Source organism: Diachasmimorpha longicaudata, chromosome 10 (assembly GCF_034640455.1).
Source record: "Diachasmimorpha longicaudata isolate KC_UGA_2023 chromosome 10, iyDiaLong2, whole genome shotgun sequence".
Classification (NCBI taxonomy): domain Eukaryota; kingdom Metazoa; phylum Arthropoda; class Insecta; order Hymenoptera; family Braconidae; genus Diachasmimorpha; species Diachasmimorpha longicaudata.
In genome coordinates, this window is record NC_087234.1 from 3,200,743 (window position 1) to 3,220,708 (window position 19,966).

The 19,966-nt window shown below is 40.5% G+C and overlaps 2 protein-coding genes across 2 annotated transcripts in view; one reads left to right on the plus strand and one right to left on the minus strand.

The window, feature by feature from the left end:
• Positions 1-19,966, plus strand: part of LOC135166969 (potassium voltage-gated channel protein Shaw) — a 59,800-nt gene that overhangs the window by 6,560 nt on the left and 33,274 nt on the right. The window contains exon 2 of the mRNA XM_064129756.1: positions 4,576-4,657. The gene's annotated coding sequence lies outside the window, so the exon portion shown is untranslated. The remainder of the gene's footprint in view (positions 1-4,575; positions 4,658-19,966) is intronic.
• On the minus strand, positions 1,872-18,732 carry LOC135166770 (uncharacterized protein). Its single transcript, XM_064129330.1, has 21 exons — positions 17,853-18,732; positions 15,978-16,396; positions 13,729-14,686; positions 13,525-13,669; positions 13,116-13,470; positions 12,590-12,965; positions 11,291-12,043; positions 10,935-11,222; positions 10,571-10,862; positions 10,223-10,495; positions 10,078-10,094; positions 9,843-9,908; positions 9,551-9,610; positions 9,379-9,431; positions 9,051-9,215; positions 8,735-8,998; positions 8,455-8,636; positions 6,774-7,204; positions 6,395-6,580; positions 5,495-5,841; positions 1,872-4,430 (listed from the first exon to the last, which is right to left on the minus strand). Exons 1-21 carry the CDS (start codon positions 18,000-18,002, stop codon positions 4,379-4,381), a joined length of 5,832 nt encoding a protein of 1,943 aa, XP_063985400.1. The 5' UTR covers positions 18,003-18,732; the 3' UTR covers positions 1,872-4,378.

The following is a 19,966-nucleotide window of genomic DNA, read 5'->3' on the forward strand; positions in this document are numbered from 1 at the left end:
TTTTAGAAATATATGATGTGAGATAGTACTGAGTAGATAGTTAAGGGTCTTCGGGCTTTCATATCAAGATGTAACGCAATGAATTCTCTGGAAAATGGAGAATTCATTGGGTTATTGTAGGAATGGTCGTTCGGAGAGATAAAGTTTACTGCCCTTTTACATTTTATCTCGAGTAAGTACTTGAGAACAATGTTAAGGATCATTTCATATGTATTGATTTTTAAAGCCTCTGAGGGATGTTCTGGGACAATGAAATAAGGGGGAAAAATTGGATGCGAAATTTTAGAACTTTTTCATGGTCACCTAGAACTATTTAGGGGTATTTGGTGTCGAAATGGCATTCCAGTGCACATGGTAACTAAAGTGGCTATCTTATTCCCTTTGAGTATTCAGTACCGACACGGGGAAGATGAAGAAGAAGTCTCAAGTTGAAAAAATAAAAAAATAAAATAAAAAAAAAAAAGAACGAGTATTGAAAAAGAAAATGAGAAGGCAACGTCTGATGCCCGAGAGCCTAAGTGTATATACGAAGAAGAGGTTGGCTGGCGTGCAACCGCCTCTGCTGTCGTTTTGTTCACTGAACTAGTTCCCTCCCGTCTCACTCCACCGCCATTCCAGTGTTCCTAACTCCCCACTGGTCCATGGATAACGTACGTATTCCCGAGAGGAAATCGAAGTAGGAATTCAACGAACATAACATAGTCCCATAGTTTTTGCAAAACTTGGGACCAACACGGGAATAAATAATTTTTTTTTATTATTTATTTTTATTTAAAAAAATTATTTCTCCTGGGTATGGACATACCGACACGACACGTAATGAGAACGCAGCATCAATCCTCGGTTATCGCGGGGATATCGGAGAGGAACGAGGGGTATATGTAAGTCCCCAGGTAAGTGCAACTGAGATCGAGCCATCCGGAGGAGAGAAAAAAATCCAGCTGAAGGTAGATGAAGAGGCAAACGATCGGCACTTGGGAGAGGATATCAGTGGTCAGCTATTGGAGGAACCCCAGCCTCCGTGGGATGACCTGGAATGCATTCTTCGGTATTAATTATGCATTTGTCCAGTTTTATAATCGATTATTCAACGGGCAAGTGTCAAAAAGACGTTTGACATGTACTTCCAAGTGGCAGAAACAGTAAATGACAAGAAGAGTGTGAATGAAATAATGAAAATCATAAAAATAATAATCTACACTATCTCTTATAAAAAACGAAGATATTATTTAAAATATGTTTATCGATTCTCGTAAAGTTGCTGAGGACCTCGTCGTCGATGGGGGGAAACGAAAAAAATCAAAAATTATATCGATAACATTTTTGAATTGGAGTCGATATTCCCTGGTGATATCGAAGCCACGTCTGTCGATATTTTTGTAAGAGCACATCAGGTAATCAGACGTTCTCGGGTCTCTTACTCGGGGAATTAGTGCGTGGAGTTTACGGAGGGAGGTGAAGGATTTTTTTTTCTGCATAATTAGGTTGCGCCCCGGTCGCTCTAATAACACGTAGGGGTCCACCAAGTTCCTTTCCAACACACCAGCCGCTGCGGGCTGTAATTTAAATCGCAAAGAGCCCTGAAACACTCGCGATCTTACTCTTACGTCTCTCCTCTCGCTCGCTCTCTTTCTCTCTCTCTCTATCCACTCGGTATTTTTTTTTATTCTCTTTGGACCTTTTTCTCTTTGCCTTCCTTTCCACATCAGCGTGGATGTTCTCTCGACGCACACAAGAGCGAGATGAGAAAACGTTTACACACGTCAGAGTGAGGGAAGTTTACTTTTCATTCCGAAGGGTTATGCGAAAAAAAGAAAATAAGGGATAAATGAAACATTAACATTCCTCGAGGAAAAGACATTGTGGTGGAATAGAGTTTATCAGTTTTTTTTATTCTAAAACACAGGAAATATTTCGTGTAAACAACATCGTTTTGTTTACGAAATAATAAGTTTTTTTTTTTTCGTCGTTATCTCAGGTGTTTGAAGATTGTTTTATCACACTTTATTTAATTATTTTATCGTACGTCTCCACTTTTTTTTCGTTATTTCGTTCTCCACTAAATGGCACCTACTGGATACACACAGCGTTTTTACTTCTAGAATCTAGAACAATGATTTTTTTTTTCTTTTTTGAAATGATTTGAAAAAACGAAAATGAAAGCGCGGAACATAATTTTCAGATTTTTTTCTTAGCTATCCTCGGTTTTGTTATTAAATACACATCGTAAAGTGAGCACACTGATTTTGTATGTACATTAATTCATAATTTATTATCTACTTAGAATTGTTTATTTCTCCTTATGAATTTGAATGCTCTATGTTTACAAAAAAATTTTTGTCTTTATGTTTTTGCTGTCTTGAGATAAATGCTCGTGAGTCGATAATAAAAAATACCGATGGAAATTTACTTTACCGATGATCAACGAAATTTATCTACTGTCGATAAAATCATTCTCCAATCATCGAAAATTCTTATTCTGTCAAATGATTGATTGTTACAAAATAATTGTTTCTCGAAATTGAAAATTCTTTTTATCAAATTAAAAAATTGTACCAAATCTAAATTTTCTGTCATCGATTTCCTTTAAAATGCCTCTGCAAATTTCAAATTATGAAAATGGGGTTTTTTATCATACAATTATGTCATTGGCAGCTGCCGTTATAATCTGGTATTTTCAAGTCTTGATTATTATCTTACATTTTGAGCGGTTTTTTAATATCCGTTTAACCTCATGATTATTTTCCTTTCAAAATTCATATTTCCTCGATATTTTGAATAAATCATCTCCAGGGCTCATTAGCCGGAACACATGAAATATTCGTTCATCACTAAAAGCAAAAATTTGAAAAATCATGGAATCCAGAATTCCATAAAACAGCATTTACCTAAAATTTTTTCATCATCATAAAAAAATCATTCAGTCCACTGAATGTAAAATTCTCAAATATTTCCTTCTTGTAAAATTGCAATCCAATAACTCTAAAACTTTCTCAATATCGATTAATCTCCGCTCTATATATATAACACACATAATATCTCTATAATTTATTAAATCTAAATCTCAACATGAAAATAAAAATGAAAAAAAAATCGATGCACAATTCTCTCATTTACTTCGTAAATAACAAAATCACATTTCTCTTCACTCATTCGATATTTTCCTCCAATTGACCTAGTCCTACTTGTCTCATTACATCTTATTAATAATCATGCTATTTACCGATGTTAATAAATCTATGAATAAACAACAACTATTGGCCCATTCACCCTCGAAACACCCAAATCACTCGTCATCGGCAAAATATTCGTCTTAAATAATCCCTCTTAAATTTTCTCTATACAATATAATATATAATGTCGATTTAATTCTTTTAATGCAATATTTTTCTTTATCGATCGTAACAACAATTATAATTCTAAAGCATTGGCAATTTGTGCGAGTGAGTAAATAAATATATAACGTATGCATTATTTTTATAATAATCGATGAAGAGGGGCTGACAAACAAATATAAATAGTTCAAAACCATAGAATGGGGTCAAGCACGGGATATTGTGATAATCTCGTTACGGTGGAAAATAATAAGTTTGATAATTGGTTATTCTGGTGGACAATAGTCCATCGGAATTATTCAGGTTTCAATTAATATTTTGTTACTTATGCTATTGAGGATTCACAATGTGGGACGGCGGGGATTTAATATGCTTTACATTTCGTTTGTTCGGTTCTCTCCCTTTTTTCTGCCCACGCTAATAAATAACGCGATGAATTTTGGTCTTATAGGCCAAACGGCTCTGGACGCTTTTGTAAATTTTTTCTATTCGTTTCACATGATTTTTTTTTTATAAATTAAACAAGGAAAACACACAGAAATTTTTCTCCTGAAAACCCTAGCGCAGTCCATCGAAAATACTATTCAATTTCTGTTGAAAATTCTGATTTGTTTTGGCTGTCTATTGGAGAATTGTTCGATTGCGATTATTTTGCGAAAAAAATTTGTGGTATTTGTATGGCATATATTCTCTACCCTTTTCCAATCGACTCTTATCATTTTTTTGTTAAGGAAAAATCAAACAAGTCTTGGATAATGTGGCTTCAGAAATTTCAGCAGAAGATAGAATTTTTCGAGAATTTTCTGATGAATTCGATGGGGTATTTATCAATTATTTTTTTCTCGCTCATAAATATGTTTCTGAAGCCAATTAAGTGGCCTATAAACGTTTTCTCTGTGGGCAGTTATTTAGATAGTGCTTTTTCGCCTTCTAGAAACCGACTGATGTAGGCTATCATCTTCCAATATTTTTTATTTTTATTTTACATTCGATGAGCATTGTTGAACATTGCGTTATTCTTGGGCGATTTGCTGGCAAACGCGTCAGCCGACCTTTATCCAACGGTCGATCGAGTACTCAAGCGCTGCTAACCACCTAAAGGAATTTATTGTTCATTAAGATCAATGGGGTTTAACACTAAATGACCTTGGCATGCATGGCACAATAAATAAAACCATGAGTTAAAAATAATTTTAATGGGTGGGAAAAATATGAATAATTTAATTTTTTTCATTTTCAGAGGGTGTTGGATGTTACAAGCCGAATTTATAAGCTTTATGGATACACATCACCCGGGAGTAGCCTCTGGGAATTCGGAAAAAGTGAGTATTGATCGTACCTAACTTTTTCCCCACACTATCACTCGAATACATTTCTGTACTTTTCAAACTTCCTCTTGCTTGGAAAATATTGAAAACTTTTAACAGCAAAATATGGGGAAAAGTGTGCGCTGGGACATTTCAACTACAGGTCGTTAATGTTGTGGCCATAAAAATATGTCCCGAAGCTATAAATCATAGTAATACCAAGGGGATTTTGCAAAATCAGTTTGATCTCGACGAACTCCGAGAAAAATGAAAAAGTTCGTTTTTTCTAAAAGCGAACAAACGTGAGCTTCAGTCCGCGAAAACTGAACAATAACTTTTGTTATCATTTCGCGAATCGTAACGATTTTTTTTGTTCGAAATTGGCGCCTCAATTCGAAACCATCGATGGGATTGTATGGGCAACTGTGCGAGAATTCAATTGAATTTGAAATTTTCCACACAATATGCGGCTTTCCTTTAATTTTACTCTCAAACTTTAGGTTGAAAAAATGGGTTTATATGAATTTGAGGGAAAGCTCAAACCTAAAATTTGTGTATTTCCTAAAACTCAAAATCGACTTCTGCCAGTAAAAATCAATTTCTTTAAAATTAAAACCCCAGACGCGAAGGGTTGAAAGACAATTCAGGAGAGTCGTAGGTCAAAATAAGGGTCACGAGGACGAAATAACCTTCACGTGAATAAAGTTAATCCCAACAAGGATTAAATTAAGGTTCATGGGGGTTACTCGGGTTACACGTGAATCATTTATCGATTCGTGAGCGAAGCGAGTAGAGTAAATAATCTGCAAAATCCATTTAGCTTTGCCATGGAAAATTTTTATCGATACAAACCTCTTCTTCTCCATTTCACTGTCAGCAGCAAAAGTGTAGTTCCGTTGAGTGGGGTCAGGCGGTTGCAATTCAAAGGCATGTTTTCTTCCCCCCGAATTGGGGGCCGACCCGTGAACCCTAAATCCATGAAGACAAGCAACCCCGAATGCTTTTTCGGCATTAGCATCGTCGTAAAAATACAGAGCCGCATCTTTCAGAACACAATAGCGCCTTGACCATCCCGTTGGTGATGATGTTTTCCTAGCACGATCCTGTTGTTTACTGAGATAACCAAAGCAATCCGGACGTTGAATAGCATTCGCCGGCATCTGCTGCATTCTCAACGAAGCGTCCAACCAAGTATCCGCCTGATTCGCATTTATAAATCATGGGTATGTGGTTTAATACCATTTTCGAACGATTATAGTTCTGAATTGCCACGAAATCATGAGACTTTTCAGAAATAAGTGACATAAAAATTGAAGAGACGAAAAAAATTGATAAAGCTGGTGCTTATCCCCTCGTTTTTTTAAAAATATACATTGAGATCTATTCAGAAGCCTATCACCAATAAAATTAGTAAAAGTGAAAAAAGAAACAAAAAATGTGGAGAGTAATAGTCATAGGTAATCTGTCAAATGGCTCCCTGTCACGCTGGTTGTTGACGAGCGTTTTGACGATAAAACATTAAGCAGAAAACCATCAATTTTAGTTAAAACACAATGTCAAATGGTTTTAAAACCTGTCACTCTCGACACCTTTACGTAAAAAGAGGATTCGCGCCGAGTGAACTGTGAAATTTCATGGGAAAATCCCTTGTTCCATTCATTAATTGGTGAGGCAATGAAATTCCATCAGTCGAAAAGGATATTTTCCAAACAAAATACTGGTTAGCGAAATATAACGAAGGATGATTTCTACCTGGTTATTTCTCTGAACAGCGTCGCGTATGACTGTTATCCATTTTTGCATCGAGTCCTCGTTATCCGCAGCTAGATGATGGGACGGTGCGCCCTGTTTTCTGATGACAAAACTGTGAGGCTTGACATCCGGTGTTGTTTCAACCTCGTATTTTAAGAGCATGACAGCACCGACCGGTTGAGAGTCCTTTGGAAAGACAAATAACGGAAATTGATCGATTTTTTTTGCGTTACAATTTCCCTCAATCAAGTGTTACCCTTGAGCAGGGACATTTGTCAGTAAAAATTGGAAAAATTCATTCAATGGTGCAATACCTATTGCAGGGATTTTAGTCATTTATTTATTTATTATTTGCTTATTTATATCTGATAAAACATACCGTATCTGTCTTGTAGTAATAAAGGCAGTTATCTCGTCGTAAAGCGAACCATCTGCGCACCCACTTGTCCGAACTTGTTCCACTGGAATTAACAGTTGTTGCTTTTCTCCATAAATAACCAGAGCACAGTGGTGTCTCAACAATTTCTTTTGGCCCTCTGGTAACCCTTGGTGCAAGTACATTACACGTCCTGGCGACTTCCAACTCCAATACATCAGGTCCTGAGTGTGCTAGCCTGACAACTTCAGAGTGCGTTGCATCCATCACACTTCTTCCATTGACAGACATTATTATGTCACCAACTTCTAGGCCAGATGATTCGGCTGGTGTATCGGGTTCAATAGCTGATACAACAACGGGTTTTGATCCGTGAATTCTGAAGCCAAATTCACCACCAGCTTCGCGCTTCACTATCACCGTTTTATCGCTCTCTAAAAATAATAATGGAAAAGTTGGTGAAATTCTTGGGATTTTGGAATTCGGTAATTGGGGCGGACTGTCTGGTCGGGATCTATTTGAAGAAGATGAAAATTGAAATTCCAAGCTAGCTGGTGGTCATCCAGAGTGGTTAGCATTTCATGAAAATCGTTTGATGATGATATTTATGGTCACGAAGGTGAAACAATCTGGATTCCACTAATTGAAATTGTAATTATGGAATGAGAAGAGGGGACGACTCTTTGCATTAATTAACAGGTGAAATTGTCCCGTGGGAGGAGCGCTATAAACAAAAATCGTAACGTGATTTAATGAATAATTAAATATCTTTCCTACGGAAGATGATTAATCAGAGACTATAAATTATGAATGAACGAATCTCGTAGTGAGGTAGGTAGTGACAACGATGCTATAGTAGTAGAATGAATTTTTAAACGTGTCGTGGGCGCATTGCATGGCCTTTACTCATCTAGCCTACTGAGGAAGTTTTATTTTTGACTGCGGGACACGATCAAACCAGCTTATCCCCATTGTTTCACTGGTGCATGCCGGATTGACAAGCTGTTAGAAAATAAGTATGACAGCGAGTCGCTACTTTGCTTCCATCGTCACGAAAATCATGGTGAGTGTTTGGTATGTGGGCAAAAATTCATCGTATGTCCATATCTGTTTTCAGTCCATGACAGTATTTTATATTTTTTCCAAAGCAGCACCGAAATGTTTATAATAATTTGAATAAACAGAAACAGAGAGGAATGAATAAACAAGGGTTGTTTTTCAGGGCCCAGAGGGTGAAAACTTTCGCTAAGAGTCAGTTGATTTGGAGACATCATAGGAGAAAGATATACCTTCTGCGCTCGATAAATAAAAGATTAAAGTTCATACTCGAATCTTTTTGATATTATTTAACAATCTCTCTCCGTAATCCAATAAAAATATTCTACGATTTCCCCAGGTTCCCAGCGAAATTCTTCTGTTACAGATTTTCTGTTGAGAAGCAATAGTTCAGCAGATAATTCTTCGTGAATAGAATTTTTGTGAGATCAGCATTCTTGTCTCACATGCCCAAGCAAATAATAGTTGGCAACTACCGTGAATCTATGAAAAATATCACCAGTCTCGTCTGCTGTCTCAAAGAAACAAGGTCGAGGCTCACTGATTCTGCCAAAGCCTCCACTGCCCCATCCCCTTGTACCAAACAATCTCAACTTTTCTCATCACCCTTGGCAATTCTCATATTTACCATGAACAGTAGTGAGCTTGTTCAGTGCCTGTTCCTCCCTACACCAGACCCTGAGCATGCACTTGAGGACCTCCTCGAGGGACTTCTTCAGGGAAATATCATCGCCCACCTCGGGTGGACAATTGGCCCCCACAGAATCGCACACCATTTTTGGCCGGACTATTATCACTTCGAGATGTCGTCAATCCTGACGACCGTCAATTTATCACGATCAGTATTATTTGGAGAATAGCAGCTGATTGTGAGAATTTTGATGATTACTGTCAATTATTGAATGCACAGATCGGTGAAAAGACGACAAGTCTCATGGAATCCCTCACCACCGTGACCCACTGACTGGCCAAGCCAGAAATCTCTAACTTTGCTCACTGATGTTGGCACTTCAGCCCCCTTCCACTGAATCTTTGAAACTGTTATAGAGTACCACGACCCCAACCAACACGCACTCTCGAATACTAGTCCAAAAGATGTTGCCATTAGAGAAAGAGAAATGGTAACACCGGCAATATTATATTTAGATGTTACTGGCATGGTATTATGCGAGCTATATTCATAGAAAATGAGAGATGAAAATTCATCGTAAAATATATATTCACCCGGTGCACAGAGAAGCCGAGAAGATGGGAAATATCAGAGGCCTATTCATGCTATTTTTTCGTATATTTGTCATCGTCTTTTTTCCCTTCCTAAGGGTGTCTTTTCTCGATTGAAATAACGCTTGGGGTGAGAGAAGTGGAACGACGAGGCCCAATGTACCACGGCTGAGTCATCGACTCTTTCTAGAGCCTTTGGGGGGCTGAATGGGAGGAAGTGAGAGGGTTGTGATGAAGATGGTTGTGTACTTGATTATTTTTATTTCAAGAAAATGTTACCCGTGTGAGTACAGTCATTTCCAGGGAGAGAAATATTCAATAAAAATTGTACATCTCTTCCGCTATAACGGAGTGAAATGTGCGCCGAGGAAATCTTGTGCGAAACTATTTCATAAATTATCGGAATCGATTTTGCAATTTCTGTAATTTTTAGAGATATTTTGGCAATTTTTCTCGGTGTTGGAAGGTATATAGGAGACATATTTAAACACCTCAAATCTCACCGGCAAATCGATAAGCTGAATCATAATGATGTTTTGTTCTGCTCGAGGGGAGAAATGGAGCTACATAAATACAACTACCGAATCAATTTTTCAACGTGTTTTCAATTATGGGAGAGAGGCTTTTCGTAACATGAGACGAGAAATTCCGCAGGGGAAAAGCGAGAAAAAGGAAGGTATGGAACTAATGGCTCGAGGCGAACTATCTTTTCCGGTCGTCTTGTGGGCCACGAGTTCATAGTTTTTTTTTTCTCTCATGAAAGAAAATCCGTGTTATTCTGTCTTCTATTTTTACCCGGCTCAGCTGGAAATTTTTAAACAGATGCAGTTTGCTTATGTGCTTCCATGCTTCAATGATAGACTGAGGAGAAAAAAAAAACTGGAGTAGCTTAACCAGATGGCTGAGAATATGCGAAGAACGCGTTCTACTAGCTGTATGACCGAGCAGACGGGGAGGAGGGGGAGGGTTTGATTAAAAATAAAACGACCTTCAACTTTTATTGATGAGGAAGGCGTGAAACGAATCGAACCAGAGGAATGTCGAGGTCTGAAAGCATCACTCGGCGCAGAATCGATCTGCGTCTTTGAGTGGTAAACAATTGCACTCGTCAAGTTCCAGGAGTTGAACAATGGTGAGAATTCAGCACGTAATTGTGTGATTAAGACAGTACTCACCAAAACTTTTGCTCTGTATACGTTTGTACATTTCACCGCTACTTTTTCGATGGACCATACGATGGGTGGCTGCCTGGTATTTTTTTTGAAAGCCCTTTTCGCTCTCCGTCGAGCCCTGGGAGCCCCGACGATCTTTGATGGGGCCCTCTGAGGATTCATCATCACCGTCGCGACTGTCCGGACGCTTCCACACATGACTCTCCTCCAATTCACCAATGTAAATCCACTCGTTACCGGTGTAAGGTTCGACATATGAGTCCTCGTCCTCGCGGTCTGAAATAAATGGAGACAAACATTTTCCCTCGATTTTTCCTTCGGCGCGTTATTCGTTTCCCACCAACAACTTACAAGCCAGAGTCTCCATGCTGACATCGGTACTTCTAGCCTGAAGACGTCGTCTTATTCCATCCTCAATGGATCCCCTTGACGATGATCTTCCACCTCTCTCCTCTGACTTAGCTCGCACATCAGATCGTCCATTGCTCCGATGATATCTTCTCTCCGCGCGATCCTCCGATCTGTATCGCTTATCAAATTTCTTGTATAATCTATGGCTAACGTGCTTTGATCCAGCAGCAGCTCTCGGTCCTTCCGGTGAATCGGCAAAGCCCGCCGGTGGCTGAACAATTTCCTCCGTTACCTTAAAATCAAATTTCATCAGCATTCAATTCACGTTATTAATGAAGTATCGAGGATGGAATTGGGTACGAACCTCTTTTCCGCAATTATGGCAATGATGAGAATCGTGAGCACTCAGGCAAGATTGATCAGCTCCTTCGCTGTAGAAGACACTGTCACTACCGGGGGAGACGGAGCGCAGGGACTCGGCGGAGAGGGCTTTTAGACGAACTTCGGGACTTGGAGATTTTATGAGAATTGCCGTGTGGCCATTGTGACCTCGGTGATATCTACCACCAGGACTTAGACGACTTGAGCATATGTCTTCGGCAGGACGTGATCGTCGTCGGGGAAGGCTGCCAGTTATCGCGGCATTCTTATCCTGATATATATTCACACAGTTTGGTGGAGATCAAATGAGTCTATTGATAATTCTGGGTGATTACTAACCTCATTACTCCTTCGCCGTGAATTATTGTAGCCCCCGGTCTTTCTCCGTGGGCTCTCCCTCGTCCTCCGATGTCTGCCCTCCAGATTATCTCGATGGAGATGATGGCCGTGGTGATGGTGGTGCATGTGGTAATGATGGCTGCAGCTGGAATCATCGGATGTTGGGATCTGGGCTGATTCACCAATAACTTCTCGTGGCCAGTCCTCCTTCTGCGGACTCCTGGAGAGGGTGGACAATGTCGACTGTGCAGAGTCACGTCTTCGATTATTTCTGTACTGTCCCCTGTTGGAGTTACTCTTGCCCCGGGGCCGGTGCCGATGAGACGGTGTAGGACTGACATCGGCACTGTCTACGCAGCCCTCAGACTTGTCCTGATGATTGTGATCCAGATCCAGGCTGTCTTGGAAATCAAGTGTGAAGGTTTTGCGACGTTTTCGCCGCTCTTCGTCTGTCCAACCGGGTGGATCTGGGGGCGATTCGATATAACCACCTGATGATGAACGACGATGATCCAACAGGCGTTTACGATAATCGTCTTGCTCAAGTTCAACGTCTGATGTGTGTCCACTCAGTGGCGCTGTCTGATAAGCTTCATTCGGTGGCTCTGGCATTGCATCATCGAGGTCGTAACTTCCGGAACTACTGCTGCTCGTAGATCTTGCTGGCGAAGGTGGTACTATATCACTCAGATCGAATGGCACTGCCATCTCCTCAACAATTGCCTTGGGACTCGTTGGCTCCTCCACCACCGCCTGCGGTAATCGATATCTCATAATCGTAAATCGAGGTGACATTCTTTTTTTTAAATGTCTGGTGTTAGTTAGGGGTGAGAGTGGAACAACGGAATTGGGGAAAAACTGTGGTAAATCGAATGTTGAGAAATCCTCGGGGGCATTGGTTTTGAATGAATGACCGGAGACTCGTAGATCACAGGAGAGAGAGTGAGAGGGAGAGAAGGAACGAGGAATGCAAAATGACGCTAATTTTTCAAATTTGCGTTGAGCCAAAAGAGCGGAAAAAATTGGTACATCGGATATTGAGGAAGAGTCGAGGGTATTTTTTCATCACTTTTACCATCCGGAATTCCCTCACGTTTTTTTTTAAACAGTAATTGGCCTTCAATTACTGATTCGTAATTTACGTGCAGAGGAACGGTAAATTGATCGGTCAATCACTTCAGTTACATCCATGGAAGGAACAATGGTGATAAATATTGTACCTCAATGTTCGTGGAGTCCATTGACTACTCTCACCATGAATTACATGAACATACGGTTATTAATGGCGTTTGGACTTACCTCACTCCTTGCCAAACTGTAAATTGAACTGGCGCTTTCGAATGAACTACCGTCGGCAGCTGTGGCAGTGGTGGAGGTGGGTCCTGAGGGCGCTGCACTAGACGAATGATGAAGACCCGGTCTCGACCATGAACTTGTGGTTGCTGATGTACCCGTTGTATTTCCGGTGCCAGTAGAGGTGTTGGCAGTGACGTAGTCCTCGGTTGTCGAGGCCTCGGATAAGTCTCCAGCGAGAGTTCTTCCGGAATCAGTGCGCCCCAGACTGAGAGCAATTTCGCTTGACGATTGGGACTGAGGTTGGGAGTACGGAGGACCGGGACTGCGACGTCGCAGGCCACTTCTGGGTCTGCCGTTGGTCATCAGAAGTGGAGGATCGCTGAGGGGTCAGTATTATTATCATTCAGACAATGGAATGTGATGGGAAAAAAATTATAGCTCGAGTCCAGAGGAGAAATATTTTTTTATAAAAACATCTGTAAAAAATTGTTTTCCATTCTCTGCTGACGGTTCTGAAATGTTTTATTACCTGGGTGTAAGGATTATCGGGGTTGGAGCTTGCAGTCGTATTCTAGGACTCGGTGGTGACAACTCCAAATCGTCCTCAACATCAAGGGCCTCGGTATCCATGGAGGATCTCTGCTGATGCTGCAACATTAGCAAGTGTCTCCTCCTCGAAGAGGGTGTCAATAATGCTAAACAGTCCGCCTGAAGAACAGTCGCTTGGGATTCGTTCCAGATACCATCGCTGTGATCCTTTGTAACATCATTAGTCAGCGAATCGCTTGAAGCAAATGGTGACGATACAGTTCCCACTATTGGGCACGTTCTCAAGAAATTCGGACGTTGAATTCCATATCTCGGGCTCTCTGTCACTCGACGCGCTGAAATCGTAAAAAATTATTGACATTCCAATGTTGATTATTGAATTTAAATACCTGGAGTGGCAGTTGGAGATGTTGGTGATGTGGGTAATGATCGTGGAAGACTGAAATCACTGGAATGTAAATCCTGGACGCCATCCTCCAGGGAGATACTGCGCTTGCGGAATAAACCCCGCCGGATAATATTCTCGTGAAACTCCTGTGGATGTGGTGAGTTATAACTGAATAATTCAGGACAAATGTTTGATAATTAAATACCTCCTCACGATGATCATCGTGCGGTGATGAAGTTCTCAGCAGTGATAGATCATCGGGGGTTGATGAAAATTGGACGGGTGATCTCGTTGATCTACTCCATGGATCATGATAATTTCTTCTACATGTGTGAGGATAACTTGGTGCTCCAGCCTCGTCAATAAGTTCTCTTCTCTCAACTCTAATCTCACCATCGGATAACGTTTTAATGAGTCTTACAGGTCTCATGTAGATAATCGGCATTTGTTGAAGCATAGCACGAGCGTCTGGTGATACTGGAGCTGGTTTAAAATCAATCAGTATCTCCTCGTCCTCCTCCCGATACTTATCTCCGATTATTTCGATATCTCCGTTCAATAGATGCTCGTTAAGTCGCTCGGTTCTTGGTGATGCTGGTGGTGTATCAACTAGGAAGGGAGATCTTGGAGGCTCTTCACTTTGAGTCCGTTGAAGTGGCTCGTGCTCTGATTTTTCATCCCCCAAGGGCCCACCAAATTGTCCCGCTTCAGAGTAGCTTTTCGTCAACTTTCGGCCATTGATGATGCCATTTGTCTGCGCACCCTGTGACACCATTTTCACCCGTTGTATCGTTCGCGGACTGAGGGTCAGTGGTGGTGGTCTACGTGGATCAGGAAGATCTGTTTGCGTTGCTTGTGCTTTCATCACTCCTCGTCTACCCAAAACAAGTATTTTCGGTTCTGGAATTGGGTGTGGAATAGGCACTGGGGGAAGAGTTGCTTGAAGTGTTGGTTGAGAGTCTATGAGTCGCTCAGGATTCTGAGCTCTTGGTGGGCTCTTACTTATTGGAGCTACGTCGAATGATGTTAGGGTATGGGAACGAGCGAAACTGACGTGCTTCGGTTTGTGAATACTACCACGTCGTGATGGTACGTTTGACTGCAGCAACGATCTGGGTCCCTCAAGTCTCATTGCCTCCTCATCCTCGGGGAGCCATGTGTATCTGTTAGGTCATGTCAATGGATCGGTTATCACTGTTTATGGCTTTCAACTTTTCCGATACTGAAATATTTCATTTGATCGGACTTTCCCGGGGTTCCCTGTGCCACTGCTGTGGTCTCTATACGTAAAGAATATCAAAGTCTTTTTTTTTTCGCGCACATTGTGATGAAAAAAAAAATCATTTGATACCCCTGATAGGGGTGCGGTGAAAGCCACGGCGAAGGGTTGCATAGAATGTTGAAGAGAATGCGGAAAGGGACACGAGAGGCGTAAAAAAAAATCCCTTCATTCTTAAAAAGTCGTTTTAATCAATATTGCACTGTTCGTTATTTTTTCGCTGGACAAACTCTCCTCATATTTTTTCCGGCCGTTCTATTTACCAAGTTGATCATAAATATCACGCTTGGATAGCATCGCTTTGTCCAGTCCTAACTCCCTTCTTTCCATATTGGAAGCACAGGGGCTGGTGTGATCTCAGCCTCCTGTTAAAAACACAAAAGTTGCCGCATACACAGCCCCGAGGGTGTGCATGAGGCACTTGTCTGTGTATTTATGTGAAGATGGTCTCGAGATCCTAGGGTGAAGACAAATGAATGCCCGTATGGTGAGGAGGGATGGAGTGCTTGATCGTAATACAACGGACCTGTATCGTCTTAATCATTTATGGGAATTGAGGGAAATGAATCGGCTGTAATCTCGTGACTTGGCACGTTTAATTAAATATCATAATTTTTAACGGACAGGGATTAATGTTTATGTGGTTTTCGGGTGAATTTGGGTGCCGCCAGTCTCATCAAAAATACAATAGTGGAAGGGAAACGACAATTATTCACTCGAAAATTCAACAATCCCCTTAACCTCGTTCTCGCCAACCATTGCGAGGCCTGAACATACGCTGAGAGAAAACATTCTCGCGAAATATCCAGATACTTCAGGGAAATACTTATTTTTTCAATTTTCAATTATATTGTTTTGGAACATAATCATGTTATTTATCATTTTGAGTGAACTCCTGCGATGATTATGAGAGTCAAATAATTCATTGAAATTCTTCCCTCAAGAAAATTAGAAATTTAGAAAAAACGAAATAAAATGCTCATTTTCTAGAGTAATATGATTATTCTAATTTACACTCAACTCGGTCCCCTTTGACAGTGATTAGACCGGAGAAATACAGTTTTGAAAATATTTATATTTCTCTGAAGTAAATGGATATTTGGTAAAAATAATTTTTTTCCGTGCGATGGAAAATATAAACAATGAGATTATGAAGAGGGTCAACAAAATTGCACCTTTTGGGATCCTGAATAGAGCAGAAGGATGTAGGACGACGTCGAAAGTAGGAACTCTCAACCCATTCTTCATCATCAACATCGTATCTCGTTACACCACGATGATAACTCGGATAAGGCTGTTGATAGAGTATTTGAAATGGTTTTCTTGGATATGGTGCATCGCATATGTTCTCATCGCTCGATGCACTTCTCACACATGCTGATAGTATTGAAACACGTGTAGCTGTACATGGTGATGGGCCTTTGGTCGATAGACAACCGAATATACCGCTGCTTGATTTTTCAACGGCATCCAATTGTCTACTTGTTATGCAATACTGCTCTTTTATGTCCTCTCGTGAGTATAGAGGGGTTGCACGACGATCCCAGTCGTGTAAACTGCTGCTGTGGAGATCAACCTGGGTCGAAACATCCACCTGTCAATTAGGAGAATTTAATTTTTAGGGGAGAACTGTTTGTTTTGAGGTTTATACGGTTGATTGGTGGTGATTGGATCACTGGGGGAGATGGATGTTCGGGGATTAATCGAAAGCATCGATTTTTCATCGCAAAATGTCGATGGCCTTCATTCAATCCTCGCAACGACCTTTTCATCGATTTTCGATTTTCATTTCTTCTTTCGAAACATCGATTCCTCTGTCGACTAATAATGGGGATTGATTGGGGTTGATGGGATGTATTTGACGTATTATTTTAAATTAATCAGTGACATTCATTATAGATTGAACATTTAACTTAATTGCATTTTGTCTGCTGAATACAAATCACTTAATTTTTTTCGCGGTCATTTGTAGTTGGACGTTTTAGTAAATATTTTATTATAATCAGACCGATCTGCAAGACTCCACGAAGAGAAAAATTCTTTAAAAATTATGTAGCTCTTTCGTAATCTGCCATCAATACAATATTAGGAAAAAAATCCGGAACAGTTACTCACTTTTTCAGAGAACTTTCAGGAAAAAGTCCAAAACATTCCGAATATTCAGTGAAATAATGCGTAACAGTTCCGTAATCTTTACTGGCAAATTACGGAACAGGCACGTAATTTTTACGGAATTTTTCTTTCTGTGTCAAACAAGAAAGGGATCCTCTAATAAGAATCCCTTTAGCCATTGTGTCACAATGAAAAATAGTGGCAAACCCCTATGAATTTATGGGGCACAACGAGTAAGGGACAAATCTCCTGATAGCAGTCATTTTTCATTTCCAACGTGTGGAAAGAAACGTCAGAGTTGGTCACAATAAGCCCATGTCAGACGGAATCGACCATCTGCGAAACGATTAAGCTGCAAAGGTCAAATGCTGAGGGAGAGCCCTCCTAATGAGCCATGTATAAGGTTCAAACAACGCATGACTGATTATACGATAATTAAGTCCTCTCATTCTCCCCCGATTTCAACATATCGATAAATAATTCCATAAAAACCCAGCGGATAATGATAATTCCTGAGGAAGATAACAATGATAAATCTTTTAATTTCCAAACGATTGAGCATTGAAATTCTCATGATCTTTATTCCATGTCGAGATAAGGCATTTATTCCACAATAATCTCACTATCGAGTGCCCTCCCCCCTCCCTCCCCCTCCACCTAAATCATCCTGAAATATTCACTGAGTTTGACGTTGGGTCGATGAACCATTAAGTCGGTCAAGGCTACAGTGATAAAAGGAAGGATAAATACAAGCATTCAACGATTCTACAATTCCTCCCCCTCTCCCCACACCCCCCCCCGGTATTTCCACATCGGATAATCCATTTATACCCCAGAACTCATATCCTCCCACCTTGAAAATCTATTCAAAATCATCCGACTACGATTCAATCGCAAAATAACAGTCTCATTGATTGATAATAACGTAATATCCTAACCTGAGGATTCATCATGTGAATGTTCATAACAGGAGTTGAATTAACAGCTGCTGGATCAAGATTTCGTGGATCCATTGCTATTTCAGCACCAGGTGAACCGGCACCCCTGTAACCGCGTGGTCTACCCACTGTTCTTGTCATTGGTATCATCCTGCCAATCCTGAATTGGTGGCCGCACCCCGTTTGTCAGTGCTTGAACGAACACCTTAACAGGCTTATCGATCTCTTCAGCTAACTCACCAAGTCAAATTCTCCTTATTTGATAAATAAATATTGATATTTACTGAAAAAATTGAGTTTTTGTACCCGTAAGTTTGTCGATCTGTCAGAGTGACAGTTGTTCGGTCCATTTGTTATTGGCATGAGCCGCGTGTTACACTTGGCATCATCAGTTTCACTTCATTATTTCAACATTTGACCCTTTGGAGGGGGTTTTTTCTTCTCCACACTACCCCGAAGACCACTGAGATTGCACTCCCGTGGTCTGGCGTTGTATTGCCGTGTTTACGGAGTAGTTCACTTGCCAGGGGGTACGTGCCTCAGGACGACAGGTGGCCTCGACGGATATTATTTCATCGCGAGAGGAACGAAACATGGACGGATAGGAAATTCGGTGATGAGAAATTATATTTATCGACTATTGATCTTCATCTTCTCCCTCAGTCACCAATTTGTTATTTTTTTAATGCAGTTGGTATTTAAAAATTTTTTTTAATCGCGTTGTTAACTAACTGTGATGCGATTTATTGTTATCAACGAAATGAGGGAAGACGGGCGGCTTCCACACCGCGCGTCGCGACGCCTACTCTTACTGGCGTGCGTTATCACAGACGGATTAAAGTAGGACGTAGGGGGAGATCCTCTTGTATCACGAGGTGGGGTTGGTACTGGTGACTGTGCGCCGTATCAATGCCGACAGGAGGGATGTTTTTCGTGGATTGTGAGGGTAGAGCGGTGGGGGAGGAAGGGGATGAGGAGTCGATGGGAAAATGGCGGTTGCGCGCGACTCCAGCCGCTGGACCAGCCGTTGCCACTGGTGACGATGGACGAGATGGGGTAGAACTCTCCGCCATCCTTATCGCTTTCTTTTGTCCTTTGGACGTAATTGCAGGGGGTTAAGAATTTTATTCAAAAATTAAAGGACCACTTCATGCGATTGTGATGAGGGGCGTCGGGTAGGGGGATAACGCGGGGGAAAAGTGGGATTTTTTGGAAATGGAAACCCCCAAGATTTTTCTATGCGCAACTCGCGAAAGCACTGCTAGGGGTGCCTCGGGGCGGTTTCCAATTTTCTGCTTTCATGGGGAAGCTTTGTGATAACGCTGTCAGGGGTAAAAGCTCAGAGGGAAATTTACGGTTATTTTACACTTAAATGACGCGGTACGGACCGATGACTTATGAGTAAAATGATTTTTGGGGGAATAAATTAAATTGTTCGTTAATGAATGGATGGAAATTAATTTTTGTCGGGGGTCCGTTAATTAAACTTTAATGAATCGATTCTTTTTCAGAATTATAAAATTATTCTGGACTGGAACATTCGCGAATGGCGCATTATCACTTATTAAAACTTTGACTGATTTGGCGGTATGATTTTTTCTTTAGAAAAATTCCGGTTTTATCGACTCACGCTAAGATTTTTTATTATCATTGGGGATTGTAACTGTTATCCACTGATCTGCGAATGTTCTCGGGGGGATAATTTTGTTGACATCGACGGAAAAATTTTATTTTACCGACTGATGGAATTTTTTTTCATAAAAATTTATGAATTTAAATTAATAAGTGCAGAGGATGTTTTAATTAAATGTAATTCCACTTTCATTCTGATTTTTATTTCATGAAAATGCGACAAGAAAGCGAGTGGAAATGAGCAGAATTGAAATGATTTTTTAATGGTAATTTTAATATGACACGGTTTTTGCGAACTTCCTGTTATTTTCCGTAATTATAAACCCCTTAGTCAACAGAATAATTCCTTATTTTTTCACATCCTGCTATAAAAAGTTGACGAAAGTGTCCATTTTATGGAGCAAATCATTCATTCACTCGTTATTTCCTCATAACAATTTCAAATAAAAACTATAAACGACGATAATTGATCGAACAAGATG